At 37.2% G+C, this 27,434-nt stretch overlaps 1 protein-coding gene across 1 annotated transcript in view; it reads left to right on the top strand.

Annotated features, from left to right (window-relative positions):
- Window positions 1-27,434, top strand: part of LOC136836658 (enoyl-CoA hydratase EchA19-like) — a 302,072-nt gene that overhangs the window by 150,800 nt on the left and 123,838 nt on the right. Inside the window, 1 exon segment of the mRNA XM_067101129.1 lies at window positions 9,601-9,740. Within this exon segment, the coding sequence (XP_066957230.1) occupies window positions 9,601-9,740 (140 nt within the window).

Genomic DNA, 27,434 nt, shown 5'->3' with positions numbered 1-27,434 from the left:
GACCCAAAGGAAGTTAAAATGACTTCGTAAAATTGTGGTGATCGTGTTTGTGTGAGCTTGAGATATGTCAAGACTGTGGGATAGCTAATGGCTGCAGATGGCTGACAGATCACCCAAAATGGCAGGTCATGGAATGACAGGTAAGGCTGATGAGTGTGTGTGACGAGATGGTTCTTGCAGTCAAAACAAAGCTGGGGCCTGCATGAAGTGAGGCAGCAACTCTTGCCGTCATAACAAACAGATGTCTGCACGAATGCTTCTCTGTTTACGAGATACACAATGAACTACGACTATGTCCTGCATGACAGTGATGCACAAGCTTATGCAAAAGCACAAATGATAATTTGTAGTGGCTAGAAATTGCAAAATTGTAACGTTAATTCTCCTACAAGCAAATTTTGGCTTCAATGAAAACGGGTTGGTGGTGGGTGGAGTTTGCGCACAACTCTGTTGCCACCAAATAAACATTGCCTGGGTAATGGAGTAGGTTTCCAGATATGACATTCCTAACTAAGCGGTTTCACAAAAATTCTGCTACACGGATAGAGGGAAACTTTGCACTTTTCTCTTGAGTTATCACTTTTCACTGATTCAGTTCCTGACTAGCTGAGTCATGCAATTTGCCAAAATGCAGTAGCAACAGTTCCTGACTAATCTTCCTAAATGGCAACGGTACTACCTGAGCGGAATGAATGGAATTCCTTTCTTCGAGGCTTGCTTTACTCTTATAAATGCATGCAGTATGAAATTCTGGAATTTACGAGTTCCTAGTCACAGATTTGTGAACATCAAACTTTAAAATGGATACTTAGGCTGTTTAACCTCTGTCCAACTGTATGCCCATAGAATGTAAATGGATTCATACCAAGGATTCGTTTCAGTCCCACTTACAGATTAACATGTGTGAAAATTTGGCTAATTTTGCTGCATTGTTGCACAAGATACTAGGAAGTTGCAAGGAAAGATCATGGCAAGGTCCCCACTGCTGTGTGTGTTGGTTGATCTGCAAATTCTTACCTTTAGAGAGGACACATCTAACCGGGGGACCAACACGTATGTACAAGAATGAATTTTAGGAGAATTATATTTCAAGTAATGGAAGAACTCAGTAGAGAAATTCCAGGTCTAAATTAATTAAATGTATTTACATTAATGAGAAGAATCAGTTACAGAGCCGTGTATGCTGGCTCTTGGCACCTTGCATGCTTAATTATACAGTTGAAAAGATTACGAGTGTCACTCAATATGGAATGAAATATGGTGAATTAGCACTCAGGAATAACTTGATTGATGGATGTAGGGGCACAGTGGAGACAGATGGTTCTATAGCAGTTCACACACCCCTTCTGCAATGTATGGAGAAAGGAACACATCACTTGTTAAGCCAAAATACCGAGTAATCTGTACAAAGGGATGCTGAAGGCTTAAGGAGCTGATGTCAAGTTATGTTCAGTTAAATTATTCTTTAACACTGATAAATGATTACCGACAATGTTCAGGGTTTAACTAAAATGCAAGGGGAAAAGGAAATGAAATGAGATAGAAGTATAAGATAAATGACTGAACCCTCCACCACACAGTACCTTATTTCCTTAAGCAAAGATCCATGGTTGCAGAATGAATGGGTTCTCAGACGAGTGGGGCTTCTACATATGGCACTTTAAGGTAGCACTTGCATGGCAGGTGATCGGCCAGGCAAAAGAGATGAGTGGTTGCTTGGTGACAAGGTATTGCACAGCGGCATGTCACTGAGTCAGTGGTTTGTCTGCTTCTGCTGTTGTTGACCCCAGGTCGGCCTTATATGAACTCTGGTTCGTGCCAATGTTGGCCACCCTGGGCAATTCAGGTGTCCTGTCTGTCAAGGGCAGTTCCTGTTAATTTCTGCTACAGGCAATTCATGTGGTCACCCAGGGAGGAAGGATTCTGTCTGGGAAGAAGAGTCTTTCGGCCAATAAAGTCATAAAAACAAATTAAGGTAGGTGCTTTGGAGAGGCTTAGTGAGTGAGTACCGACCCTGATAAATTTAATTGACAAATAATGATTAGCAGGGAGAATTTTAAGATAGATAGATAGATAGATAGATAGATAGACATATACACACACACATACAGACACACAGGCATTCCCCGGTTATCGGCGATCTGGTTTTTCGGCACTTGTCTAGTGCCAAAAATCGGCGATTTTCGGCGCCGATTTCCGATTATCGGCGCCAATAATCACGTATTGGCGCCGATACTTACCTAACAGAGGCGCCAATAACCGAAAATTTCCGATTTTCGGTTATTGGCAATTTTTGCCTATTATTATGCCGTTGGAATGGAAGCCCTGCTGATAGCTGGGGGCTGCCTGTAAATATGTTATCACGTTCTGAATTTTACTTTGGGAATAAGGGCCAAACAAATTATCACTTAGGTTCATTACACTCATTCAGAGCTGATAATACTGAAGATAATTCTTCTTAAAGCTTAACAGGTCCTTGGTTTTTACCTATTATAAGGATACATATATCAGACATTTTAGCAAATTGAGGCACAATAAAATACTCAGATTAAAAATAAATAAGTTTATTCACAAAGGGAGCCTAACATCTGGAGATACGAACCTGTAAGAATAATAGTTCTTTCAATGAAGGGAACTTGCTAATTATGATGACTGGCTTAAGCACCTCAAACATAAATACATTTCATATCTTACATTATCATATGTCTCCAAAGGCGTGATGTCGGAGAACAGACGTAAGATGTTGACCGCATCTGCTGAAGGAGGGGCATTAACAGAACAGCGTGAGATGTGGGAACCGATGGGGGTCATCACAAGGAAAGTTTACTGAGGGTTCTCACGGTTGTCCTACAGTTGATAATAAAAGCTGAAGTAATACCGATGTGTATGTCACTGCCGGAAGCACTCACAGTACATGTAGAAGCTAAGTCGAGGAACGAATCGTGGCAAGTCCAATACGTAAGTTCAGTGAGAGGACCAGTTGATACTCTGGCAATGGAGATTGACTGACTCCTGCAAAAGGGAGTGACTGACCGGCAGACTGCATTGGCGAGGATTGACTGGTTCTGCTGACGAGGACTGACTGACTTACTCGGAGAGTGAGGACTGACTGCTTGCTTTCCTTCATTCACATCCGATTTTACCTTGGTTCGGGAAGCAAAAAACATATAAATGTTACGTACTGCCGGCAATGACTAAACAACCACTGCCCTCACTTACGAAATTGTATTGCCGCTAATCTTACAAATTCCTTCTCCCGAAATAATGATCAAATTTACCCATTATCTATTCCACCCAGTCATTGCTGTGTGTAACCTGCAAGATAAATTATTTAGTGAAAGTGTCCGAATTGTCCTTGGTAATTTCTTCCATGTTGTGATTGTAAATAATAAATTAGTTAAGAAACCCATTTTCACTTAGCCACCTACCATTTCTTTGTTAATTTTGCATTTCTTTAGTTCATGGGCTTATGGGGGGTTTTCTTGTAAGAATAGATTATTACTTCAAGGCCCAGTACTCACAAACCCCTGTAACCCCATAACAATAATAATATATATATATATATATATATATATATATATATATATATATATTATATATATATATATATATATATATACATATATATATATATATATATATATATATATATATATATATATATATATATATATATATATTTATACATATACATACATTCAATCAGTAAGCTACAAACGTCCTTTAATATCCAATTCGCTCTACCTCGGAAATAATATATTTTTGTATATGTTATATAAGGGGAATTTTTAATTGATAATAAGTTATATAATAGTCTCGTATATATCGAACCATATAGATATAGAACTCAGGACTATAGTGGACGCATTTTAATATATAAAATCGCCCACTGTAGTCCTGAGTTTTTGTCTTCGCTATATATTATATAAATATATATATATATATATTTATATATATATAATATATATATATATATATATATATAACTTATTATCAATTAAAAATTATATATATATATATATATATATATATATATATATATATATATATATATATATATATATAATATATATATATATAATATATATATATATATATATATATATATATATATATATATATATATATATATATATATATATATATATATATATATATATATATATATATATATATATATATATATATATATATATATATATATATATATATATATATATATATATATATATATATATATATATATATATATATATATATATATATATATATATATATATATATATATATATATATATATATATATATATATATATATATATATATATATATATATATATATATATATATATATATATATATATATATATATATATATATATATATATATATATATATATATATATATATATATATATATATATATATATATATATATATATATATCATATATAATATATATATATATAAATAACGAAAAATTAAAAACACAAACATAAAAATATGAAAATAAAACTAAGGTGAAATGTAAACAAACTACCACTCACAAAGTAAAATATTTAACGACATAATTGAGTACCTACTATGAAATTACACGATAGCTAGTTGAATACCAGACGAGTTGTTGTTCAATTCCGGCTTCATCTTTTTAATAGTCAGCGACTCTGAAATTAAAAGGTCCAGTCTATTTGAACAAAAGACAGTACCCGAAAATCCAGGTCAGTGAAAGGATGGTCCTGTGCTAAACTGTGTTCTCTAATGGCAGAAAAGGGTGGTTTGGAAAGGGGAAACCTAGTTCTAATAGAAAGACCTCTGTATTCCAAAATTCTGTGTCTGAGCCAGCAGGAACTGGATCCCACGTATCGCAGACCACACTGCGAACAAGTGAACAAGTAAACGACACAGGAATTAAGGTCCACAGGCAGAGTAGGCTTCTCTCTCAAAAGTGAGCTTATTGTAAAAGGATTACAGAAAACAAACCGGAAACTAATTTGAGGGAAACAATGCTTAAGTATTTCTTGTAACTTTTTTCGGACCATATAGCTACTATGACCAAGGTAAGGCAATATGGTCCGAAAAAAGTTACAAGAAATACTTAAGCATTGTTTCCCTCAAATTAGGGATCCTTCTCTTTCCTAGTGTCTGGTATCTCTGCCTAAGGCCTTAATAGTTAGCGATTCAGCGGTGATATTCATAAAAATATGTGTATACAGTATATATATACATACATACATACATATATATATATATATATATATATATATATATATATATATATATATATATATATATATATATATATATATATATATTATATATATGTATGTGTGTGTGTATGCACACAGCAGTTCTTCATTGGAGGAGTGGGTAGAGCTCTTAGCTAGCACGCTGTTGGCCCAGCGTTTGACTCTCCGACCGGCCAATGAAGAATAGAGGAATTTATTTCTGGTGATAGAAATTCATTTCTTGTTATAATGTGGTTCGAGTCCACAATAAGCTGTAGGTCCCATTGCTAGGTAACCAGTTGGTTCTTAGCCACGTAAAATAAATCTAATCCTTCAGGCCAGCCCTAGGAGAGCTGTTAATCAGCTCAGTGGTCTGGTTAAACTAAGATATACTTAACTTTTTAGTCCCCGGTTATCGACGGGGGTTCCATTCAGATGGTGTGACGATAAGCGAAAATCGCCAATAACCAAAAATCGGCGATTTTCAGCGCTTATCGGTTCCGATAACCAAGTGTCCATGCCGATAACCAGAGATCGGGGCCTCTGTTAGGTATGTATCGGTGCCAGTGCCCGATTATTGGTGCCAATAAGCGGAAATCGGCACATATCGGTGACAAAAATAGCCGATTTTCGACACAAGACAAGCAGCAAAAAACTGGATTGCCTATAACAGAGGCCGCCGATAACCGGGGACTGCTTGTATATATATATATACTATATATATCTCATGATATTCTCTTGTAAAATGTATAAAGTATAAATTTTCCAGAATGTTATGTGTGCTTTGTAATTGTCGTATGATTTTTCTTTATACAAGAGATATTGTGTAGTGTAAAATGTTATTTGTTGTAATAATAATTATTGAAATCTTTGTAATGTCAGATCTCACAAGAATTAATCTTTTAGATAATTTAACAGTGGGAGAGAGATTACATAATTTTTTTTATGACCTTGTTACCATGTGGCTATTTGGCCATGGGATCGCTTCTGTTTTGATTGGAGTGATGTCACGTCAACAGTCGAGATAAGAGAAGGGCGCTTGGTTAGAGTCATGAATGGTCCCATAGTCTTGTGTGCTTCTGAACATGTATCATTCTGGCTTAGTCAAGGTAGTATTGCACAGTATTTTCCTGTTGGGAAAAGGGAATTATTGCACAAAACCACGTGGAAGTTACGTCATTTAAACTCTGGTCACTTATCGTCCACCTTTGGTTTCTTGTACAGAAACTTTTTTGCATTTAAGATGACATCATCCAGCTTTGATAGAATGTTCTATGAGTCTTGCTTATGACTGGAAACAAATCACTGTCATTGAGAGGGCAAGAACTGTGCAGTGTAGATTTAAAAAGAGAAGTCCTCTGTCTCTCTCTCTCTCAGATTTTAAGTTTGTAATATAAAGTGAATTTATTGTTTTTGAGATCTGATAGCCATAGTAATTAGTGTTTACAGAGTAATGGCGCCATTTCAAGAATAAGGTATTTTTTGGTAATGGCCAGAACTACAGTTTCTCAGGTATTGTACTTGTGAGTTTAACCATGGTTAAATCTTATTTTAAAATAAAGATGTGTTATCCAAAGTGAGTTGGAATTTAGTGAGTGTTGTCTAAATTGATTTGTATTTATTAGACCAGTCAATTGAAATAAGATTCTGTGTTTGCACATTCTTTTTGTATTTTCAAATGATTTACTTGGTTTTCTTTCACATCTTAGTGTTTCTTAATGGCTTAACTTTTGCTTACTTAATTTTGTTTCACATATTAACATTTTGGTGATTTAATTTTGTTTCATAATTTGATTTAAGAATTAATTAAGTTTGTGGTTACATGCATGGTGTATCAGACTCACTGCATGTCCTAGTTGCTGCTCGCTCAGCAGTTGTTTCCAGCGAAAGAGAGTGCTATCTGTGAAACAGATTAAGCTTCGCAATTTTTTAAACGTGTGTGCAAAGAGGTAACAAAGTTAACCTCAGTTCTACCTCCAACTGAGAGAGAGCAGTAAGTGTTTAGTAGTGGAATTGACTGTTACTGCAGTATCTTGGCAGAATAAGCATAATGGTATTTTCTGTAATTATACATTTTTTATTCAGTTGTTGAACCTGTATGTGGTTTCACGTCTAATATTTCTTAATTAAGTTATATATAATAATTGATGTTTTTCTAACATCTTGTTGCTGTATTAAACTAAAATAGTAAAAATAACATAGGTATGCACAACACAAATCTTTCCTGTATTACATTATTTTGTACTGTTTGTTTCTGTTTTGTCATCTTAATTACTTTAAAAATTTTCATTTCAAAATATTTTTGAGAGTTTAAATACAATATAGGATGTACTGTACCTTATGTGCTCTGTAAGCCGAGAAAAGATCTGCAGGCACACATGCATCGTATAGCTGAGCCTGCTCTTCCTATAAACGTACTCATAACGAAAGAAAATTTCTGTAACAATAATATGAGATGGAAAGAAAACTTGATGTCATGCAGTGATACAGTATGTATAATAAAAAACAATAACAATAATATTTTGGGCATATATATCTTGTTAGAAAACATCAAGCACGAACTGATAGATCTACACACAGACGCAGATGCTGAATGACGAGTTGACTCGTTTCTGAGATGTTTCATACATAGTAATGCAGCTGGAAGTAGTGTTTCACTAATAGCTATGAGAATCAAAGAGACATCATGCAAAACATCCAGTTTGACTGGCCAAATCCAACAAAGTGAGATAACCGTCTTTCGACTAAACTGGGCGTAATATACCACGTGTTTATTTTTGTAAACAGTTGTATATTGTTGCATTACTAGTCAGTAACTTCCAAAAACTTTCATAACTTATGATTTAACACGTCTTATTTATTTCCTTATATCATATCATTGAACAGAAGTTGTTATAAATAATCATGAGAGAGAGAGAGAGAGAGAGAGAGAGAGAGAGAGAGAGAGAGAGAGAGAGAGAGAGAGAGTAACAATGACTTCAGGCTTCGTCAGTAGACGTATGAATGAACAGTTGTTTTGATACAAATCTTTTCAGTACTATCTGAAGCTATTTCGAGAAATTGCATTATTAAGTCAATTTGCTAATCCCAAAGTCAATTCGATACCACTGGATGTTCTTGTGTATAGTGTATCTTAGAGGGTATCAATAGATTACTGTGTACCTTATATTATCGAAACAAACTATACACTCTCAAACAAAAGGACATACCCAAACATGCAAGGTAAATAGTTTTAATTTCAGTTATACCGTTATGTATTGCTGCATTTTAGTTATTTTTTAATTGAAATTATTTGCAGTACTAGTTTTTCAAGTCTTACTACTGTATTTAATTAGTGGTTTCAGCAAACGTAAAATTCCAGGTGACTAGGACAAATTCAGCTCTCTTCACTGACAAATGGGATCTTCCAACATCTGCTGACAAATCAGTTCTCTTTTCTCAGTGTTCCACATCATCAGGTACACTTTCAAGCTGTTCATTTTTTAAGGTCATCTCATAAAACACTATGAAGGGAGACGTCTTTGGTGCAGCTCATACATGTCACCTCAAAGGCATGTATTAAGGTAATGGGGTAATGGATGGCAGTACACAATCAAGTGTTGAATTAGTTTCCCTCCTTAATGTCCCTTGGGATGAACTTGATATCTACCTCTCTCTGAAAGTGCAAGATTTTTATTTGTTGTTTATGAGGGGATGTGTGCATGACCAGGATTCTTCCAGGGGTGCTTGTAGTAAACCGAAATGCTGCCAGATGTCAGTTTCAGCTTTACCATTCACCCATATGGTGATATCCGTTGGACATGGTCGGTTATGAGTTGTGGATCTTGTAATAGTGGTCAGTATGGTCATCCACCACTTTGTCGTCTTTTAGTACTTCATGGACTCCCTGCTCTTCCTTAGAACCTTGGATACCATTATTAATTTCAATCCCATAAGCTTCAAGTTGGAATCTTTCTTTTTTCCAACTGGGTAATTTATGGGTGCATATTAGGTAGCTAGATCACCCCCCACCTAAGTTGCTATTCAGTTATGTGTAAATAATGTTTGTTTTGTGGTGGAACAAATGTAATTTTTAAAAATAATTTTTTATACATAGCCATTATGTACATTATAATAACAGGCCTTCCAGCCATGCTCTGTGTTCGCAGCCATAACCATACTACATGAAAAGTGAAGCTAACGCTTGACTGGCAACGGGGGTCCATGGTCATGCATGCTTGGTACTGCAAGTCAGCCGTTATCGTATTTGTTTAGGGGATGGGTGGATATTGGGTTTAGAATTCGTTGAAACCATGAATAATGCATATGCAACTCATAGGGTTGTTTGAAAAAAATTAATTTTGTCTGAAAAAATATATATGCTTTATTTTTGTAGGGACCAAGCAGATTTGAAACAACCAAACCAGTTATTGCTGCAGTGGAGGGATTTGCAGTAGCAGGTGGATTTGAACTAGCACTCTGGTGTGATCTTAGAGTTGTAGAAGAAACTGCAGTAATGGGAGTCTTTTGCAGGAGGTAAGGATGATGTTATTGTTTGAATTTATCTCTTTACTAGGTGCTTGTCTCTTCAAAGTTATTCATGCACTTAGAAACGATGAAGTAGTGAAAAAAATAAGAACATGCCTAGGATTCTTTCACTTTAGATACTTGCATGGATTGTTTAGGCTGAGAAACATTGATTGAAGAATAAGTCATTGAACTCTCAGTGCTGACTTCTTTATATCCGACTAATGACCCTTGAATAAATGCATGAAGTTCCTACATAGTCTTTCTGTAATACTGTCTTTTCCATTTGTTCAGGAAACATCTGTTTGCACAGAAGTTCAAGGCATGTTCTTTTCATCTCTTTGCCTAGGTCTCCTCTCACCTAGCAGTCTAACTTCTTTAACACAACTTTTCCATTTTCAGTTCATATTTAAGATTAAGTCCTTTGTGAGGGCTTAATGAGAGTCTAACATTATGAGTTATTGGTTTTCTTAAACTACATTTCAATGCTGTACTGCAGTAATAATAGCCACTGAAAATCAAGAGACAAAAATACTTCTGATCCTTTTGGTAGAGGAGTAGCCAGTGAATTGTTGGATGTATTTTAATTTTTTTTTCCATATACCCTCTCTTATTTTGTATTTATATACCCCTCTTTTATTTTGTATTTTTTGTTATTAGAATTTTGATTAGAGAAAATGTGGAGAGGATTAAAAAGAAAGCTAAGTTGGTTTTTCCCTGTACTGCAGTACAGTAATTTTGCTTTAGTGTGGCCAGCACCATATTTGATGGCATATTAGATGGAGATGCACCCATTTCAGCAGGGCATATTCAGGAAAATGAGTTTTTGGTGTATAGGTTTACAATCCCTTTTCCAGAATTCTAAAAACTGAAATTTATTTTTGTGGAGGGTAGAGTGCCAGGCCAAAGGTTTGTTTGGCGTGCCAACAACTGAACTAAGTCACCCTGAGTCAGAATGAGTCTGTGTGTGTGTTTGTGTGAACTTTCCCTGGTTGGGCTGTTACACAGACAGTATCCACTTGCAAAAATCAGATAGTAAAGTTGTATGGAAAATAATAATTTTAACAAAAATGTTGATGTACATACTATATCCAGTTATACTGTACACATTATTATTACATTTTACTGTGAAATATGAACACTTCAGTCATGCACCTTTTGCATTTTGGTGATGTAGATGTTCGCAAAATCATCAGGTGATTGAGTTTTACGAACATCATTGCCAAATTTGTCAAGTGATAGCTGACAGAGTACTGATGACATCCCCACTGCCATTAGTTGACAAATGAAGCATAATTCGACTATACATTTTTTTGTAAATTAACAAAGCAGTGTTAAAAAATGCAGCTTACTTTTATTTATAAATGCAGTAAATTGTAAATGAAGTAAAGGTGTGATTTTGCTGGTTTCGTACAATGGTTTTGCTAATTCCTAAACATTTTGCAGCCGGTACATTATTCATAGGTAACCTGGCAAATTTCTTTCTATTTATTGAATCTCTGATGTATTTGAATAATCTTCAGTGTAATGTCAGTAATGTTTGCGTAAGATATTGTTCAAAATAATAAAAAGATAGATGTTAATTACTTTTAAGTTCTTACCCTCGTCCAACGACAAAAATTAACCCACAGGTTTGGCATATAAAGCTGTAGGTTTGGCATATAAAGCTGTGTTTTTTAACAAAATAACTGTCACTGGTAGATAATGAGGTTAGTATTAGACTACCAATAAAAAAAATACAAAACAGAACCTATTAATGCAATGATGAATGATGGTCGAACATTCTGTTGTATCGTCGAGCCAGTACCCACGCAGTGGGTCCAGCCAGCAGTGAGCGTGCGTGACGTCATCGTCTGGTCGACCTGCCGAAAGGTAAAGGTTGCTGAGAACGCAACCGTAACTCGATGTTTACATTTTGTCAGCTGGTCTCGCACAGATAAAGTTAATTTTATTGAATGGAATTACAGTAAACCCTCTGTATTTGCTGGGGGTGCGTACCACAACCCCCCCCCTGCAAGTAGCTAAAATCCGTGAATACTTAAAACCCTTAAAAAATGGACTTAGAACTACCTATTTTGATAGTTCAAACACACAGAAACCTCAAAAAATGCTTATACCAGGTATTATCCTGCTTACAATGGGATTAGGTTCCAAAAAACTTGTCGGGAATTTCCTCGACAGATGTCACTGATTTTCGTTGTGTCGATAGACTGCACGATCAACCCACGTACTACGGAAGTGACTTAGCCCCCATACAAGGATAAACGAGTCAGGTTCCAGGTTTTCTCAATTTATTTACAAAAATAAATCATCTCAATCACCACCCTTACACAACATCACACAAAACCTCCAACAAAAGTGCAACAGTGAACTTACAATCCATGTGCCCGCAACACGAAACACTTGGGCTACACAACTGCCTTCAACCTCAAGAAATCACTGAAATTTAATTACAGTGAAAACAACACCACTGCAGCACACAAACGCTCAAACAGTTATTCTCACCCAATCACTCTCATTACAAGCTACAACTATGTAGGAGCACTCACAGTTTCATACTTTACACCAACCTTTGGGAGCCCAAAAAACACATGTCTGTTCCTAATGGGATCTCTGGGCTGACAAGCACGAAATAATGGCGCGAGAGTCTCACTTCCCTGTCCAAGCAGGCAGTTGCTAATTGGGATAACTTATTTCTACACACTTGGGCTTAAGGACTCCAAACTCACAACAAACCACTCAAACAAACAACAAGACGAAACATGACGTTGCATACTGCAGCAGTACGTGCATTTCTACAAAATATGCAATAACAGTCGTCTTTATGACGTGTCTTGGCTAGTAAGTTCCCGCCATTCTGTGAAACCCTGTAGAATTGGTGGGAGTTTGAAGCGAAAAAATCCTGTGCACTGAACTTTTTTGCAACATTCTCCACCCCCCCCAAAGGTAGGAAGATTCAGGTGGAATGTACTAGTCAAGCAAACTCTAAGCGGACCATCCGCCAGAATTAGTCGCAGCCCGAACTTGTCTGCAGCGCTACGAGATGAGGTCGGCTCTCGACTACAGTACAATGACATACAGAGTGATCACTCGAATGAAATTCAACATATACAATCAAAGAAAAATTCAGCAGTAGACACGTGCATTACAATATAATGTGCATAGCAATAGCAATTATGGACACAATGGGTGTCACTAGCAATGCAAATCAACAGAACATAGAAATCAATTCACTCAGCTAAGCAAACAATCCAAGTAGTAATCAGTAGAACATGTAATTTTGCTACAAAACCGACTAATTAAAGTAAGAATGCAACAATAAGGAATTAGTCCCAAGTCGACCAATGAAGGTAAACTTGGCAATAAGGAGATTACATGCATGGAAATGATTCAGTGCAATCAACACAAAGCAATTCTCTCATCAAAAGCATCAATAATAAACATGAGACATATCAAAAGCATCACTAATAAGCATGAGACATCAAAAAGGCATAAAAAATAGATGGCTATGTCAGTAGTAATGAGTGATATAATACATGCAAGTTTAAATGAGTATAGCAACTCAATGGCCTAATGCACCTCATGCAATGGCAAGATTCGCAGCTATCAAATGCAATACATTAAGTGTTTACCACTCGACCTTCGTATTTTGTCGTCTGTTGTACAATTAAGAGATTTACTGCTCTAACTAGCAGCGTACAGGTCGTGGTTTGTGCGACTTCGCACGTTTCATTCTGGTTCACATGAACTCACAATTGCTCATGTGGAGTCTTGAGAGGAATCATCTCTCATTCCTCTGGGCGACGTTGAGGTACAATCAGGTAATCACACTTCCTACATTACTGTGGATGCCCCTAGTAACCGCTCCTGTCACATACTGAGGCACACCCACCTACGACCCTACGCCCTCAAATCCCTTCCCAACTTCCACACTTTACAGTTCGCCTCGGGCTACGATGCCAACTATTACACAGTTCCATCTCGAATCCACTCTGCCATTCTCCGTCTCTGCTCAGTAGCAGCTCTTCTTCTCGGCCTCGATGCAGTCTGTTCCAACACTTCATTCTGATCCTGCCTATCAGCACCTTCATCCCTATCATTAGCTACCTCTCGATCATCGATCTCAAGTCTATCAGTGTGGTGCGTGATATTACCTATCTCACTGTCATTATCATTATCATCACTCTGCTCTCTTACCTGCATTCCAGTACCTTCTTCGTCGGCCTTGTGCTCACTCAGCTCGAGAGGCATGAGGTGTTCGACTGGTCTCAAGTGCTCTTCGCCTTCAAACAGAAGTGCTCTTCGCCTTCAAACAGAACCTTCACAGAATGTATCACCCCTTTCTCATCAGGACAGATCTCCACTATTCGTCCCAGGGGCCACTGACTTCTCTTGCTGTTGTCGGCCTTTACCAGCACAATGTCTCCGACGTGCAGCGGAGTTGGCATTCCTTCTTTGCAATCGTGTCTCTCTTGAAGAGACTTCAAATACCCGTCCCTCCAGAAGGTCTTGAACCTCTCCAGAGTCTCCGTTAGACGGAAGTATTTGTGATGAAGCTGCCGGGTAGTTAATGTGGCATGCATTTCTTTGTGAGGCACTACAGGAGGCAACAGGCAAATCACATCACCCTGGATGAGATGGGAAGGTGTCAGGACCTCGTTTTCCCTGGTGTCACCAGTGTACATCAGCGGTCTGTTATTAATCACCACCTCGGCTTCCTTGAAGAGGGTCGTCTGCTGCTCCTCTTGACTACTCCCACCATCCTCCTTTCAGGGAGATTGCGAGGTCTGAAATGTCCATCGAATCCTGCACTCACACAGGAATTGTTGAGTGACATCCTCCTCGTATACCTCACGCAGGAACATGCTGGCTGCTCTGAACACCATGGTGTTGTCACTGTATATCCTCGATGGAGCTCCGTGGGTTGCAGCGAATCTTTGAAGTAATAGTACAGAGGTGTCTGCATTCAACCCGCTGCAGTAATCATTGTATACTGCACGGCTGGCCAGACAGGTGATGATGAGGTGTCCTAACCCCCCGTAACCTTCAAAGGGCCCATTTGAGATACTCCTACTTTCTCAAATGGGCGAAGTAGTCGAACTCAGTAGGCTGGGAGTGGAGGCAGCGGTCGTCGTAGAAGAGGCTTGAAGGTGATATTACAAGTTCTGCACCTTCGTATTACATCCTTGGCCAATGATCTCTAACTTGGTGTCCAACATTCCTGCCGGTAAAGGGTCATTAGCATATTTACACCACAGTGCATGTGTGTTACGTGAAGGTGCTCTAGATAAAGCACAGCTAGTCTTCCTTTATGGGGCAATAACACCAGTTGGCTTTTACATGACTCATTGTTCAACATTCGATTACTAGAATAAATGATATCTTCTCTCAAAGTTAAATTCAATTGATAAATAAAATTATCAATGTGATTAGGCACATGCACACCATTTTCCAAGCGATCACACACGGTTGGGAAATGGTGCCTTTGTCGTGCACAAGTTTCTTTTCATAACTCGTGTGACATATTGTTCCCTTCTTACCTGCGTCTTTCTTCTAAGTTGACGACGCATTCATCCACAGCGTCTCTTCTCGTAGTCAGCGCCTCACAAGTCTGTTACTTAGAAGAGATTTATATTAAATGTAATTATATATCTCAGAAAGGCGTAATGGAGATGAAATGCGTAGCTTCTTACTGTAATGATGAAAGTTAATTGCATACACAAGTACAATTACGGTTACAGTTTTACTCTCTTGAAAACCACTCTTGCCAGTCGAAATTCAGTTTCTGTCTGGTCAAGTAGCCTGTGGTCAGGGTATGGTTAAGTAGCCTGCGGACAGAATCTGGTTAAGTAGCCCACGGTCAGAGTCTGGTTGGGACCACGGAAGCTAGGGGGAAGTACTGCGTCTTCTCGTATTGGTGACTAGCGACTCTCTCTGCCTTCTCTGGCTTCGTTCTTCTCTGGAACCCCTGGTTCTTCTTGCTGTCTTCCATCTCCTCCCTTGAAGTTACTCATTGGAGGATATTATCTGTAAGGCCTCCCCTTGAACAGCTTGATTGGGAAGGACAGTTGTGGGTGTTGTCAAAATCTCTCCTTAGAAGATCTGACTGGAAATGACCTCAGGAGTAATTAGTGGGTCCTCCCTAGAATGTCTAATTGGAGAAATGGTGAGCTACTTCTCTTTGTCCAGCCCCTTTTCCTGGAAATTCATGTAAACGCCTCCTATTGAAGGTGGGGTTATAGATATGGCTGGAACGTTGACTCCTGATGAGGTTATAGGTTATGCTTGGTCAGCTCAGTTGCGAGGGCACAGGTTCCAGATTTTGTGATCGGTTTTATGGCTCTGGGCGCAATATACTCACTCACTGTTTTGAGTTCCTGTAAAGACGGTCTCCCGCTCTTTAGCTTACTCTACATGTCTAGCCTTGGTAATGCATAACAACCAAGGCTTAATTGTTGTTCTCTCTCTCTCTCTCTCTCTCTTTATTCTTACTCGATCGATCACTGTATAATTTATCTTTTTCCACTTCTCTCTCTTTAAGATTCTATTCTTATGCTTCTCTATTTAATCTTACTTTACATCACTACATCACTCGGTCCCGCTACCTCACGCTGCCCTCAGTGTGATAATAAAAAATATAGTTTAAATGGATAGTTGTAAATTCACATACAAAACAAATTATTTATATGATTGCCCATAATGGAAAATACATAGATATATGTAACATAATGATAACACATAAAATAAGTGAGAAAAAAATGGATACTATTGAATAATTCATGTGAATGCAACAATGGTAAAATAATAGATCAGTAATATATTGTAGAAATTTCATACATTATATAATGAATTATTATTTAAAAGAAACATTCATATACACAATGAATTATTACATTGTAAAATGGTTAAATGCAATAGTGAATACATAATGAAAAATCAATAATATATAAAGAAATTGGTAGTAATCCATGCCTATAAGAACATTATTCTTCTTCCTTGGCCTTTTTAATTTCCTTTATAATCTTCTCAATATTTGAAATTACTACACGTTTGATTAAAATTACAAACACCACAATTACAAGTATTATGATTAAATTGAACACAGACAAAATTGGGGAAACTTTTTCTGTGCAGTAGAAATACTCATCTACCAATGGTAACTCATTCAGTTGTTTTAATTCTAACTAAGACAAGTGAAACTCTTTGATATTCTTAGAATAGTTCATGTATGGGATATGCTTTTTAAATTTTAGCTCAGTGAAAATATGAGGTTCATAGTACAACTGGTTTGGTATAACTAACTTGCAAGCCTTATCAAAAGCATGGACTTTCTGGAAACTAACTTCTGTACTTAGACAATGGCAGTTGATTATGGCTGTTACAGTATCTAGTGAAAACACAAAAATAGACTGTTCTACTAGGATGGAAACAAATTTGTGTTTGGATAAACTCGTACATAACTCTTTTTCTTGATTTTTGTCGTCAATGATTTCTTGAACACAAGGATGGGCATTAGTAGTTTCGTAAAGGTGATCAAGGTTACAAATGTACTCTTTTTCCCTTAAAATTATGCAATCCTTTAGTTGGGCATCAGTAATAAAATCATTAACCCATGCTCTTCTAATGCAAAATGGACGTTGCTGATATTTGAAATGATTACATTTTCTTTTATCAATATGGGGAAAGGATGTATAGACATCAGTACATTTGTATCTTGCTGATTAAAGGTAATACTAAAATAATCTTATTATGTATTACTTTGGTAGTTATGAGATTATAGTACATGAGAACATCTTTTACCATAGGGGTATAATGCTTTTCTACCAAATAAAAATTAACTATATCTTCTAATTCCTTAGGAGTGATTAGTGTTGGACTTAACATTCCCTTATAAGCTAACAAGACTGTGTTTAACATGTCTCTATGTTCTTGCAAGATAATTTCACTCTCCAGTACAAAGTTGTTCAAAAATTGTTGGTTTTCTATCATATTTAGTTCCTTGGTTACATTCTGGTTAACTTTAGGAATGAATACCTTTAGCTTTTCTATCTCTTGGACATTTAAGTTTTGAGAAGTTATCACTTTATTTATCACTGTACCTCTTGCTGCTGCCCATTGTTCCAATTTAGCAATTCTAGCATTTTCTTTTTCTACATTAGATCAGTTGCGACTCCAGATAGTTGATTTAGTGCTGTTCCTATAAAAGGTAAGAGGGATCTTTTGGACCTTGTATTTAGGATATTTCCTATGTCATTATCTAACTTTTTCAACAATGGTAGGGCACGGTTATTATCACTCTTCTGTATTATGGATTTGAGTTCTTTTTGAACACCTTTCAAAGCCATTTCATTGATAAGCACTGAAGAAATATCTATACTCACGACTTGCAAATCTTTTATTAATTTCACAGATCCCCTTTTCTCTGGTAGTGCACCCTTTCAGATGACAACGTCTGAAGACACGAATTGGAGTATCACGATTATTAAGACGAGCCGCATGTTTGTATCTGTAAGAATAATCCTTATCAAATATTCTGTATACATGAGGTATTTTAGTTTCTATAAATACATTATACATATGATATTTTCAGTCCAACACTTTACATAAGCTTATCTTTTTCTTAACTCATATCTTTTGTTTACTTGTTCTTCCCTATTCTCCTTCAATACGTCTTCTAACTTTTTAGTGGACCAAGCGTCTGCTTTTATTACCTTCACATGATTCCAATGAACTACCCTTTCCTTTAGATCATTCTCATTAATAATTTTAAGCTTATTTAATCTTAACACTTTTAATACTCTATAAGGACCATGAAATTTAGGAGAAACCTTTACATTAGGACCTTCTGGAATATGATTTTGAACATATACCTGAGTACCTACTATAGTGTCTGGTTTAGTCATATTTTTATCATAGTACTTGGCATGAATTTTGTGAAATTCGTTAAGTCTAGTCCTCGTTTGTTTGATCGTTTCATAAGCACGTCTAGTTTTCCATGCAATATAGTCATCATAATTATAAGTATGTCTGTGTGGTGTTGCATCATCTAGTAAGGTATTAGGTAATCTTTTTTGATAACATATGTTACCCCCCTTGGAAACAGATAAAAATATTCCGTGTAGGAATACTTCCGTAACGTACCGACTTGGTCTGACTTCGGAAGGCAATGGGATTTCGACCCTTACCTTACTCCCTGACACTCACTCCCCCTTAGGTCCCACACCCCTTCTCTTTCAACAGCGAGTCTTTTGCTGTTTCATCTCACGCATTCTTCCCTCTCTCTCTCTCTTTCTCACAGCGTTCACCTCACGCCTTCCCTTTCTCTTGCATTCCACATTAAAGAAATGAAATGGTTCATATAAGGAAAATGCAATCTTTCCTATAAAAATAGATTTATTATTTAAAGCAAAAGCAACCCAACAAGTAATGAATAAACAAAGTAAAGATTAAAATGCATCATAAATGAAATTGTCAAGTAAGAAAACATCTAACTCAAGATTTAGTCTCAGTCCAACTAAAAATCTAATTATGGCTAATAGCCTGCAAATTCAAAAACTCTCACATACTCTATCTTAGACATTGTAAAGTCTAGTCTCAAAAAGTCTACCACATAAGAAATTTAGACATTGCAAAGATTTTGCATCTGTCTTTCTCTATGATCACACCAACATGATAACATCATGTCCTCTCACATATGTTCTCACCACACCACCACCACCACCGACATCTGTCGAAAGAATTAAGCACAAATAATACTCTCCCAAAAATATGCAAGTGCAAAACATAATAATGAAAAGTCTAAAATGCATGAGTATATACTGGAAAAACAGAACACAATAAAACAGAATATTGAAATGGTAAAAGGCTATATCCACTTCCCACACAAGTTCAAAAATGTCTTGAAACATGGTAAAAACATAAGTTCACACTTCACACAGAAAAACAGAGAGTCTGAACTGTACCTTATTCTGCCAATTCTAAGAGCTTGCAACACTCAAAGATAATGTCTTCACGATCTCGCTCTAGCTCTGCTAATGAACGATCGAACTAATTTTTGGGCAGAATTAGACACAAAACCTAGATTTCTAACGTACGAACTCATGTACGCACATACCAACTTGGTCATATGACTCGCCAATATTGTGTGTTCATCAAATTAACTGCAGATGTAACGAATTATTTGCTGAGTGCAACGATTCTGCAAGTGACGGCTTGCCCCAGTTCTATCTCACAGCTAACTCTCTTTCATCACATCTATATAACACAGTAATATTAAAGCGACCGTATTTTCTGAAATAGTGCTCGGCCACCCCATAAGAGCGTCTCGCTCTCCTAATGGCAAACTAAAACAAAAGCATATGTATAAAACATAACAAATAGAGCTATGCTCAATTAGCAATGTCTACTGAACTGCAGTTTTAAGTACTGCTCTCATGACGTACTTGCAAAGTCACTGGGGTCATTTTCTTAGAGCCCTTGCATTTAGTCTTACAAGCACAAATAAGCTTGACTACTCCCACAACAAGAATTATCAGTAAAATAGCCACTAGAACTACCAAGATGGATGGCATAAAATATTGCTGATACTCGACCAACAACTGATCATTGTCTTCTTCTAATGGTGGAACAGTTATTGGCACCCCTGTTGAAGGTACTGGAACTACATCATGATCATTATGCATATGACGCATGAATATCTTCTCGGAACTGTTGAACACAGCACGGCTAAGTATGAGAAAGTCTGTGGACACTACTCTGCAAGAAGCATCAAACAGCTTGGATCCTTGAAGATTGAAGGACGTCGACTTGTTACCTCGGCACATCGTCGTAACAGGGCATTCTTTGCAGTATGGCAGTAAGAGTTCTGGTGGTGATCCTGTGGTATTCATGTGGAAACCGTATAAAGTCACATTCTGTCGGAGTCTGTCTATGAACTAATGATAATTCACAACCACCCACAGATACAACTCGCAATTGGAAAACATTACTGTCACACACATACTTCTCCTAACTAAGGTACAACCTGTCTTATAATCAACTCCCGAACCTTGATATTGATCTCCCAAAATGAACATGGTCTCTAATCCATCCCATGTCACTACTAAGTCTCTAAAAGCACTAGGAAAAGGTCTAATAATAAAACTAAGAAAAGGCTTCATTGTACTGACAGGAACGTATACTATTAATCCCCGATCAGACAATCTCACCCTCAAAACATTATAATATAAATACAAATCTCCTCCCGTGAACAATACTTTCTAAAGGTAATATATCCCCATGTAGATAAGTGGAATTCTTTATCTGAACATTTTCTAAGTATCCTAAAGGTAATATATCACCACATCAAGATCACACGACCATCTGCTGCAGCAATAATTGCTTTTATCTGCATTTGCACTTCTGTCCTTAGACTAAACTTCCAATGGACATCGCTCCAATCACAGCAATCACGCCAACACCTAAAAGAACTAAAGGTGCTGCTCTTTTACTTCTCCTATTCTGTATAGAAGGTGAATTTCCTGGAGTAATGTCAGGAATCCATTCTAACGTTATTCTCACTTCTTTCATTAATCTAGTTAAAGAGACTGGTAAAGTTCTCTTATTCTCTACTTCATCTAAAATGAACACAAAACAAAAAAAAAGAAACAAAAAAAAATAAGTATTATATACAGTATATACAAATATCAACCCACTTATCCCTCTAATTATATACAAATGTTCCATTACATCCCAACTTTCTTTAATTTTGAAATATGAGTTAATTTCGTCACACCAGTATTTACATCTTTTACTACAAATCTATTCCCTTTTTTGATCTCTACAATCTCAAAAGGTCCATGGAACTTTGGACTTAATTTATAATTCGGATCATTCTGAACATTCACTAACAAACACTCTATCACCCATAGAAACAGCTACTCCCCTCGATTTCGCGTTACTTTTCTCTACCATTGCGCGCGAACTAAGTTCAAGTTCTTTACTGATACGTGCAAATCTTTCTCTCGCTGTATTTATCAACGAAGTAACCGTAACATCGCCCTTAACTCGCTCTGGTAACAAATCAAAAGGTCCTTTCAACTTGTACCCATACAAAGCTTCTGCTGGAGATATCTTAATTGTGTCATTCAGCATAGTGTTGATACTATATTGCACTTCATCCAAAGATCTGTCCCAATGTGTATCGGAACCGCCCACTGTCATGCGTAAAGCTTTGATTATTTTCCGATTCGCCCTCTCACATAACCCGTTCGCTTCTGGTCTATACGGGATTATAGATACTTTCTTTATTCCCAGTAAATTAGCAAGACCGTCTAAAGTCTTATTAATAAATTCCCTACCATTGTCTGTGATCAGACATTCAGGAATACCATATCTACAAATTATCCCCTTAAAGAACGCTATAGCAACTTCCTCAGCTGACTTGTATTTCAGTGGGAAAATCTCAACAAAACGAGTTAACTTGTCAACAACTACTAATAGATGTCTATATCCATAAGCAGATTCTGAAAAGTTACCTAGAATATCCATATGCACTCTCTGAAACGGCGTATTTGGTATGGGATATGAACCCAAACGACACGACACTGTCGTCGCCGGCTTATTCGCATTGCAAACAGCGCAACTCTTCACAAAGGCCTCCACTGCGGAAAACATATTTTTCCAAAAGAACTTTGACCTGACGTTTTCATACGTCTTGTCCACACCTAAATGAGGAGAACCAAAACTAAAATAAAAATTACAGTAGAACAAAAACATGCTACACCTGGAGGCCAAAGGCTAGAACCAAAGACTTCTGTTGTCTCCAAAAACTTCGATGAAGTTGTAAAACTAAACTAAAGCCATCTTTGTCTTGCACGATGAAAAACATTTACAATGTAATGCTAGACCGATGATTTGTGTAATTTCACCCATGCTTAGACTACTTCGTAAGTTATACTTAACTTTCCTAACTAATAAATTATTCTCCAACTCTAGTCCAGAAAAAGGCAACTTATACCCTTTCTTCGGTGAAACTCCCCTGAGAAATGCCTTAGCATCTGATAGTAATTTATCTTCATCTTGCTTCTCTTCTAGCAAAGGTATGTCCCAAGTGATATTTTCACCAGTAACATAAAACACAACGTTTCCCTCAACATCACGAACAACAATCTCTTCCGAGACTGCCGACTCACTATTTCTCCCCGAAGTATGCACTGTAGGAACGTGTATGTCCTCTACATGCGATATCTCAGAACTACTAGTATCCGAGACATTAGACACCAAATGTCTACTCTCGTCTCCCACACAGGATTCGCTCTGTACTCCCTCATCCTCAACTGGAAAATATCTGCTCAATGCATCTGCAACTACATTATGCATACCTTCAATGTATTTGAGGCTTGCATCAAAATCTCTCAATGTCAAAAACCAACGTGCTCTCTTGGGCGATAAATTTGGCTTATTGAAAAGCTCAAGCAACGGTTGATGATCTGTAAAAATCTCAACTTTATTTCCCAACAACAACATCTTGAAATGAACAAGGCTAGAGACGACTGCGAAAGCCTCCTTGTCCACAACTGACATCAGCCTTTCGTTACTACCACTCGTTTTGAACTTTCTGCTATAAAAAGCAATTGGGTGTAATTTTCCCTCAAATTTCTGCATCAAACACGCACCTATACCTTCCTGACTCGCATCAGTCACCAAGGTGAACGGTTGACTAAAATCTGGAAACTTCAAAACAGGTGGGTTCACTAAAGCATTCTTAAGCTTCTCAAAAGCTAATTGCTGACTGTCACTCCAAACAAATTTAACGTCTTCCTGTAATAGATCTGTCAATGGAGACGCTATTGTAGAAAAATTCCGCACAAAATGGCGAAAGAAACCCGACATACCTAGGAATGAACGAATCTGCTTCCTGGTTTTGGGAACTGGAAAACTCACGATAGCTTTGACTTTGTCATCATTCACTCTGACTCCTTCTTTAGAGATAACATGACCTAAATAAACAATTTCTTTCTTCAGAAACTCACATTTAGCCAATTTGACTTTTAATCCAACGAACCTTAATCGCTTGAGGACTTCTTTTAACACCTTTAGATGTTCTTCGATTGTATCTGTGCATATGAGAATGTCATCCATGTACACAAACACCGACTTTCCTAATAAACCGTGAAGTACTGTGTTAACCAGTCTAGTAAATGTTATTGGGGACCCTTGTAATCCAAAAGGCATCCTATTAAACTCGTAATGTCCCTTTGGTATAGAAAATGCTGTAAATTTACGACTATTCTCGCTAAGAGGAACTTGCAAAAATCCTTGCATAAGATCTATAGACGAATATATATTCTTGCCACCAATCTCAACAAACAAGTCAGGCAAACAAGCCACAGGATATCTACCTGGGCATGTCTTCTCGTTCAATTTACGAAAGTCTACACAAACTCTGATGCTACCGTCTTTCTTTGGAACCGCTAGTAAAGGAAAGTTAAAGGGTGAAGAGCTTTGCCTAATAATTCCTTCCGATTCCCATCTCTGAACTTCTTTTTCTACTTCTTCTCTGATCTTAAAAGGAATTTGATACGCTGGAATATATATGGAATTTGTACCTTTCTCTAGGCGGATTGAATGTTCTAAAACATCCGTAACTCCTAATTTATCTCCCTTCAAAGCAATAATATCTAAATATTCTTTCAGCACTTTCTCTACTTTATCTGAATACTCGGAATAATCAGCTTTAGCCAAATGTTCGTGAAGAACTTGACTTCTGAATTGTAGCTCCTCGCTGGGAAACATGTTACCGTCTCCACAAAAACTCACTATCTTATGTTCTTCCTTAAACTCTTCAAAATCAATTAAGTAAGTACCCTTGTGATATTTTTTCACTGAGTCTTGATAGCTTACTAATTCTACTGTAGTTACGCCTGCGACTGAAACTTCATTTACTGACACCGTACTCACAACGTCTTTGAATTTCTCGGTTCCCTCAACAACGCATACTTGAGAAGGAAACTTTTTCTCTTTCACTGACACTTTAATCAATGTAGGAACTCATGGGTGCAATTCAATATCTTCTAACAAAAATCCTTTGAAAGACTTTTGCGGAATATCTTCATTCTCTAATGAATGTGTTACACATGTCTCAGACTGCGTCTTGGGTTTCTCACAAGTTTTTTCCATGTGTATATATGGAACAAAACAACCTGGCTCACCTATTGTAATCCCCTGAATTCCCGTAAGAATATTGATGTTATGTCGCATACAAGAAGGGTGTCCTAGCAAAACCATTTCACCTAAGGCTAATCCTTCTATGACCAAAAATGGTTCTACTATTGTCTTTCCGCCGATACAAAGCGTAAGAGATGACGAACCTAAAATATTCAATTTTCTCGCTTGTACGTCACACACTGTCTCATTAGTAGGGACTAATTTACACTCTGGAAATTTCGAATGAAAATGATCAGCATCTATTAGGTTAACTGAGCTACCAGAATCAATGAAAATAGAAATTTCAATGCCATTAGAAAATCCACGTACAATCGGCCTAGGTTCTGGTGATTCTAAGACCTGATTGCTCATTATCCTGTGTCTGTCTTCGAACTTATCTTGTGAAAATTCTGATGTTCGTTTGTGTACCTAGAACTTGCATCATGTGAAATTCTTCTGTCATATCTATTAAAACTACCACGTGTTTTCCCTGAATATTCTCTCTTCTTTGTGGCTGGGCAAAATCTCCACCCATGGTCTGAAGATTTGCAAGCTGAACAATATCTCACTCTGCAATTTGACTTACTATGTCCCATTTTATCACAATTAAAACAACGAATTGTTGTTACTGATCTCTCTGAGGTTTTCTTCGATTCCACCCGCGCACATGATTTCACTCCTGCATCATTTCCTAGATTTGAGGAATTTGCATTATTCTGTGGTTTTGAAACTGTCACTGAGATTTTAGCACCTCCCTTCACAAAACTACTGTCCAGCGTCGGGCATTTTGATAGATTTTTGTTAATCTGTGCAAACAAAAAGGATTCATCTGTGTCCTGATCAATTCTTTTATCAAAACTATCTGTAATTATATCTGGGACTGACGTTAAAAGGCAGGCAAAGTGTATCAGTTTTTCAAAATTATCTAAGGAGATATTATTTCCATTTACCCATGGAGAGTTTATCATAGATTACTTTAACTCACCTACTGCATCAAATAAACGAGCACTGTACGCTATTAATGAATCATTACCTTTCTTAGTTCCGATAAGCGCTCGTAAATTCCGAACGACGCATTCGCGGTCAATCGCAACATACGACGCACGTAAAAATTCCTGAAGTTCTTTCCAAGTTTTACACTTTCTGAACCCGAAACCTTGTGCTCGTTCTCCAATGTCTCCTTTGTCTAGATCCAAGAAAGCCTTTGCTTCTCTCAAAGCATCAGCGCCACCCGTAATCTTCCTAGAATTCAGATAATTATCTACTGATTCAATAAATGTCTCTACATTCTGAGTTAATTTCCCATCAACTAGGCCCTTAAAGTTTGTAATGCCTGCATTAAAGTTCGTGAGCCTGTGACTCACAATTGACTGCGACGTCCCTGCTTCTGAGTCCGCCATTTTGTGAAATATTCGACGACCCGAACGTAACAACATAAGAAAGGAAGAAGGAAAACGGGAGAAAAGCGAAAGTTAGCCCTCTCCTAAAAGAAGAACAGAAAACTTGTTACTTATCACTCTGCTAACAGAAAACGGAGCTCTGTGCAACTTGTGACGTCACCATCTCGGACGACAAAAAGACGATGATTTTGTAAAATCATCACATGCTTAATTAACTCACAATCGCCACTAATCACACTTATTTGGGTATTTCCTTAACCCAAGATTACTCTATATATCACCCAGGTCTATTTCCACAATTCCCCACTCCCGAATACTCGAATAGGAAAAAAAAATTATCGTGATAACACGACACTCGACACGCTTATCACAACCGCGCTCTTTTAAGACTGGTTTCTCATTTCTGCCGGGGCCAGTCTGTGCCTTGGGCATCAACGTTACCAATTAGTCTATTTCTGAGTTCAGTCCCGTGTCAGCCGGTGAAATTCCATTAAAGCACGAATTTCTAGGTATAACAATGCTAGATATTCTCCCGAAAGAGCTTTCACCAAGCTGGGGTTACTACCCTTGAAATCGTCTTTAGAAATATTCCGGTATAATGAAGGGTGAGTGAAATACCACTACCACGGAAATATACTCGAAAGATCTCTCCTTATCAAAACCCCGTAAAGAGCGGTGAGCCGTTACAACTCCCACCCTCAACACCCGCCAGGACCTCCCCACCAGCGCCACCTACTTCATTCCATTTTCTAGCACGTGATACGTCTCTTCTTTTGTGTCTCATCCCTATTTTGGATTGTTTTTATTTCATCTCTGATCTCTTTCTGAGCACCTTTTCCATCTCTAAGTTAAGTACCATCTTCTGCATTCCACATTTTGAAATGAAATGGCTGTTTTGGTCTCGCAATTTTCTACAAAAATTGGGATCTTCTTAAAGCAACCCAACAAGTAATGAATAAACAAAGCAAAGATTAAAATGCATCATAAATGAAATTGTTCAAGTAAGAGTTTTCATCTAACTCTATAGATTTAGTGATTTTAGTCCCTGAATTCCTTCCTGGTGGTTCCGTGCGGTGGCTCCCCCTCCAATTTTAGTTTTTGTTAGACATTTTTGGCC

Source organism: Macrobrachium rosenbergii, chromosome 56 (genome assembly GCF_040412425.1).
Source record: "Macrobrachium rosenbergii isolate ZJJX-2024 chromosome 56, ASM4041242v1, whole genome shotgun sequence".
Classification (NCBI taxonomy): Eukaryota; Metazoa; Arthropoda; class Malacostraca; order Decapoda; family Palaemonidae; genus Macrobrachium; species Macrobrachium rosenbergii.
This window is presented reverse-complemented; position numbering and strand designations above follow the sequence as displayed.